The 6,453-nt window shown below is 30.2% G+C and overlaps 1 protein-coding gene across 1 annotated transcript; it reads left to right on the top strand.

The window, feature by feature from the left end:
* The first annotated feature begins 5,010 nt into the window (after positions 1 to 5,010).
* Positions 5,011 to 6,098, top strand: LOC108333833 (TIR-only protein). Its single transcript, XM_017569295.2, has 2 exons — positions 5,011 to 5,588; positions 5,883 to 6,098. The coding sequence occupies exons 1-2, from the start codon at positions 5,101 to 5,103 to the stop codon at positions 5,989 to 5,991; spliced, it is 597 nt and encodes a 198-aa protein (XP_017424784.2). The 5' UTR covers positions 5,011 to 5,100; the 3' UTR covers positions 5,992 to 6,098.
* Positions 6,099 to 6,453: the final 355 nt, after the last annotated feature.

The raw sequence follows: 6,453 nt of genomic DNA, 5'->3' as shown, positions 1-6,453 counted from the left end.
TGAAGGCGTAGGAAGAGAGAAAGGAAACAACTAAGGCTTAAGAAAATTAGAAGCATGAAAAATGAAAGCGTGAGGAGGGGAGGAATCTAATTTGAGAAGAATATTTAGTGCTTACTAGCGTTTTCATTAAATAACCGTCGAAACATTATTGTAAAAAGAAAAAAACATTAGGGGTGATTTTGGTAATAAACAATCGGAAAAGTTTATAAAATAATATAAAAGAAATCTAACTACGGTTTTAGTCATAATTGTCGAAAATTTTTCAAAATTTCTCAAACCTCTAGAAAATAACCCCTCCTAATATATATTATTTTTGTAGTGTAAATTACTTTTTATTGTTATAAATTAATATTAATTGAATGATAAGTTTTTGCCTAACTCTCGTAACCCATTTTATAAAATAATAATTATATTTAAGTTAATAAAAATAATATTATTTTTCAAAAATATGAATGTATTATAATTTATATTTATTTTTTATATCAAATAATTAAAATTAAAATTAAAATTCATGACTTAAATTTATAAAATGTTGGTTTATTTTTTATTTTTTAAAGTGGGTAAAAATGATTCCATAATTGACCCATTTTTTCAAGGTTAGATTAAGCCAAAAAGTTGTAGCTCGTTTAGAAAAATAATCAAGTTAAGTTGATACAATTTTTTTTAATGACTCATTAGGTCGACTCAGGATGGTTTGAGATTGTCCATTTGATAACTTTAGTTGGGGACATTTGTTGACCAAGTTGGCAACACTCCATCCCAAAATATTTTGAAACTCCTAATCCTAATGAGTCTTTATTTTTATTTTTTGTATTTTCAAAGTTAATAGCATTTCTTTTGGGTCTAATCTAGTCTTAATTTTTCATTTTTAGTATAAATTTAATTTTTAGAGTAATTTTTCTAATTTTTAAAAATGTTTGTTGATAGAGTAGTTTAGCTATAATTTTGTTTAATTTTATTTTGGTTAATTTCTAGTTTTGTAAATAGTAGAATTTAGATTTGATTCCTAGTTTTAGAATGGATATGAGTTGTACTTTAGTTAGTTTTTATTTTAGGCACTTCGATTAGTTTAATTCAGATTTTAATGAGCAATCCAGCCTTCTAATTGATGTTCTTAGGTGTTGTCATGTGTGTATTTCATATAACTTGAGAGTCTAACTTGGATAATCTTGTGGTGTTATGAATTTGTGTCAATGAAGAAGAAGCTGACTTGAGAAGCCTTGAACGTGATTTGCCATGCATGTGACCTGCAGTTGCACTTAAACATGACTTATATGGAAGCTTGCATGGGAAGCTTAAACTTGCTATCACACTAGAATTGACTGGACTTGAAGATGCAACCTACTATAAGCTGTACAGAATTCCACTACACCCGCCTGTTGGATGAAGTTGAGCTGACCTAGATTACCTGCTACCTAGAGAAGCTGGGAACGCTGCTGCAAAGGCTGGAATAAATTGCACATGAAACTGACTTGTAAATGGCAGTTACCATGACCTACCATAGGCTGTTTTTCCAGTTTGTAGGTTCCATCTTATAGTTTAGACTATAAAAGAATTGAATCAGAACATTAAAAGAGCTTTTGTAACTTTGAGCATTGAATATACATAAGTTCATAGCTTTCTTAGGTTAGTTTTCTTTGAAGATCAAAGTCTACCTTGACTACAAAGTGAGCTGGGTGATCAAGAGCTGCAATGTTTGTATTGAAATTTCATTAGTCAATTTAGTTCTTGCTTTTACTAGCAATTTCTATTACAGTTCTTAATTTCATTCAATGTTAAGTAAGTTTCTTTAGATCTTCACCTCTTGTTTGATTGATTCAGTTTTGCTAATCTATTAAACTTATAGTTATGGATTCCTGCCTAGTTTGGTGAGTACTAAGTGAGTATCTATACACTAAAAAAATCAGAAATGAGCCTCAGCAAGTAGAATTGAGAATCAAGAGAATTAGAACTTGAATTTCCAATTTCTGGTTTATACATAATTAATTGATGTAAGAAAAACCTTTTCCATTGACCGAACCAGTTAAGTTGATAAACAAAGCGACTCTTGTTAAGTGTAACAACCATTTGCGAGAATATATTCACTTTATCGAAGAATCAAAAGTAGAAAGAAAAGAAAGAAAACTAAATTGAAATAGTACATGAACAAATTCCCTCTTGAGTGAAAATTATTGACTTTATTAAAAACATGCTACAATAAATAATGAATCAACAACACGACCTAATCAATTCCAAATTGCAAGTACGTAAAGTCCACCTATCACTATAGTATATTACAAATGCAATTGCATGATGTCCAAACGAAACTTACTAACAATAGTAACAAATCAATAACTACACACAATTAAGTTTATAAAGGATATTTATTTTAGTAAAAAATAAGTATATTGAATAAGGATGATAGAATTGTCTCAACTTTCATATAAAAAATAAAATAAAGAAACAAAATAAATAAAAAGTTTATGATTTAAAACTTTTACTATTAAAAAGTTTATAATTTTATAGACTAATTTTAGATACAAATTTCTTGATAGTTAAAATGTTGAAAGTCAATTTAAACTACTTTTCACAAATTAATTATAAAGTTTTATTTATAATATAGACTAGTTAAGATATAAATAATTTTTACTTTATAAATTAATATTTAAATTAGTCATTATATTAATTTTTCTTCTACTAAAATTAGTTATTTTTTAATGCTTTTCTTACCGTGGGATACATGTCGAGACAAATTCATACTTTGCCACTCAAGAGAGATATTTCTAGCAAAAGAAAAGATAATTTTAAAAACAATTATTAAAAAATATTTTTATATTATATTAAAGTAAATTTTAAATTTAATTTAATATTACAAAAGTTAGTTTGTAAAATAAAAAATAAATCCACTTATATACAATAATTTAATTTTATATCTTTAATCAATATAATAGAAAAAATAAAAAAAATTTAAATTTAACAGAAAGTAGCAATTCAACAATAGCAAAAAAGAACTTTATTGAATAGAAAGTAACAATTTAACAACAACGAAAAGAAAGTAGCACGAAGAAAGAAAGTGTTATACAAAAAGCCAGTCTAAGCCATTTATTTACATACTTGAATAAACAAACGTTTGCTGAAAAATGTTCTCTGTTAATTCATTTTATTTATTAATGACTCTTAAATCAAATTAAATTCTAAAAGAAATTAAGATTTCTTTTTCTAGAGTCGAGGAGCATAGATGTTTCTGAAAGTTTTAAATTTGAGTTTGTAGTAGGAAAATCATATTCCAGTGAAGAGAATCAATAGTAGGAAATTGGTAATTAACAAAACTAATAAATACTATACAATAACACATAACATAAACTAAAAAGCAATTTTAAGGTTATAAACTTTAACATCCATGTTTCACAAGATCTTTTTGAATGTGCACTTTCATGCCATTTTAATTAATTGACCATGCTCTTTCTCCCAAAATTTCTTATATAGTGCCATAATTCCCTTTAAATTTTGTATGATGCAACATGAATTGGTAAACTAAATTTAATTTAGACAATTCAAATAGTTATCAGTTATATTATTTTACCATCACAACTTCGCCAATATTAGTTATAGAAATTAAAATGCACCTTAATTTCTCTAGTCACAATTAATGATGCTGGTATGACAAATGACTGCCGGCAAATATACTTTGTCAATTTCAGATAGATTGAGCAGAAAAAAACTTATATTTATATTTTTTTTAAAACATAAACTTAGACTAGAATTTGCTTTAAGTTAGTAAGTAATTGAGATTGATTGTGCTAGGAAACAAAGGAAGTGAGAAGGAAAAGTTACAGGAAAAAAAACTATAACATGCAGTACTCTAACAAGGTTCTGAAGTCTAATTAACGTAATTAAGCAGAAACGGAACAAAGCTAATTAATGAACTAGCTTTTTAAATTAATCAAGTCAAGTTTTCGGAAGGAATATTCACAGTATCCAAGTAGAAGATGCTGCACTGAAATGCTGGTATATGTATGACTATAATTAAGATGAATTTGCCTACCAAACTAAACTTACGGAACACACAAAAAAAATACAACCGTTCAAAAATTATTCTGGTTAATTCAAACAGTATTGGTTTGTTTTTTATGTAGAATTCTTTAATCAATCTATAGTTGTGATGAGTCATGGCTTGAAATTTTCTATTCAAACAGTCAAAGGAAGAAGCACCCTGGAGTTTGCTTCACCAATTATTCCATGTGAGAGTCTTAGCCATCGAAACAAATATATGATTGACTAATCAAGAAGCCATTCAAGTTGTAGTGTTCACAGTTGCACAAGTTGGTCAAAATCAAGAAAGCAAATAAATTGAAAAAAAAATTCCTGGCGCAGCCAAGACGAAATTACTTTGAACTTTTGCAGAAAAGTAGTGGACAATGCACACAGTGGTTTACATCCCTTTTTCATTTGTTTCATGAATATTCCAACCCATAATACGGAGAAAGGGCTGTTCTGTCGTTCAAAACCTTAATTCGTGTCTCATGATAACGTTCTATGTTCACATGTGAGTGAGCCACAAACAATAAGACCATAACGTGTTTGAAGGGGTACACTCCTCTCAGTATAGAACCTAGAGGAGGGAGTCCAATTTACTGCTCCACCCATCTGTCAAAATCTACATAACCGTTAAGAAAACTTTAGTTTTGACAACATTTTAGATACAAAATCTTAACAGGGTTGTTACATAAAATTAAAGTAATATGGATACAAAGATAAAACAGTTTCTTTTGGTATACATTATTTTTTCAGTACTTAAAAATCATAATCATGAAATAGTTGTTCTGTTCTTCAGTAAAAAAATTACCAAAGGCCAAGGTAAAACTAGAATGAAAAAAAATACCTCCTACCCACGCAAAGAACTTTAAACCAAAGACCAAAGTCGATGAAAGAGAAATGAATATTATTAAAAAATTCGCTACAGACTCTTATAAAAGGAACCCCCATCAATTCATTAGATACCAATATCATTATCATCATAAAAGCACACAAAAGAAACAAAAACAGCAACAACAGCTGAATCATCGAGCTACATAGGACCACTTTCATTCACTTACAAAAATCCATTCCTATTTCTCAAGCATGCAACGTCAAGTGGCAATGAGCTTGCGCAGGGTTCTGAGCCAGCCAAAGCGAGCACAAGAAATGGTGAGGCGTGTGACGGAGCCGTGTGACGTGTTCCTGAACCACCGGAGCATGGACACCAAGAAGACGGTGGCAACGTTGATGTATGACCATTTGAAGAGGCACGGCTTCAACCCTTTCTTGGATAACAAGACCATGAAGCCCGGGGACAAACTGTTTGATAAAATCAACCGGGCTGTTATGGAATGCCAGATCGGAGTGGCGCTTCTGTCTCCACGCTACACCGAATCTTACTTTTGTCTCCATGAGCTGGCGCTTCTTCTCGGGTGCAACAAGAAGGTTATTCCCATCTTCTGCGACGTTAAGCCTTCGCAGTTGCGTCTTGTCAACAACCCTAAGTGGTCGCAAGACGAACTTCGCCGCTTCAAGTGGGCTCTTGAGGAGGTTAAGTACACCGTGGGACTCACGTTCAACTCCTCTAAAGGGTAAGTTCTTTTCCAAACTCTACATAAGACAAAAATAATTAAGGTTTATCTGCTCATAAGTAACAATATATGTGTACTCATTTAACTGTATATCTATTTGTCTTTGCACCATTACAAAAATCTAGGCTGACATTGCTTTCTACAATGAGTGTGATGTATTAACAATAACGTATTGCATTTATATATATTAACGACATGCTAAACTTCTGGATTTAGATGCATTTTGAAAGGTTTTATTTGTCTGATTCTAAGTTCTTATAAATAACTTGGCTAATTAAGTTGTTTGTGGTGCAGGAACTTGTCAGAGATTGTGAATAGTGCTTCTGACATCATCATTGGTAGCATGATAGAGCTGAAGGATGAAGCGCGTGTGCAGCGTAAAAACTTGGCAATTCCTCTTTAGAACTTAAGACTTCAAAATGTTGAACTGTTCTAACCATGCACTGCTCATCTGGAATTAATCCTTACTTGTAAGGATAATACGTTTTATATCCTTCTATTGCTACCTAATAATTCATTGACTTAATTCTTATTTCAATAAGGCAATAAGAAATAACACCAAATTCTTTTATTTTCTATCATGTATTTATATAACCAAAGCAATGTAAAGTGCTTCAGTTTCTGCAATTGTTGTAATAAAAATACTGCTATTCTTTTTTTTTTTTTGTTATCTCAGGTTAATGTAACTGCCCTTTTCTGCGTCACATAAAATCAATAATGAATAACTCAAAATTAACTGAGATTTATTATATTTAAAACTAATATTTAAAAAATATATATTTTGTTATTTAAAGTCGGAAACTGCAACAGGTAAGTGTTAACCAAAGTAGTATTTCGGGGTTGGCTTAATGGAACCAAAAGATAG

Source organism: Vigna angularis, chromosome 11, assembly GCF_016808095.1.
Source record: "Vigna angularis cultivar LongXiaoDou No.4 chromosome 11, ASM1680809v1, whole genome shotgun sequence".
Lineage (NCBI taxonomy): Eukaryota > Viridiplantae > Streptophyta > Magnoliopsida > Fabales > Fabaceae > Vigna > Vigna angularis.
This window is presented reverse-complemented; position numbering and strand designations above follow the sequence as displayed.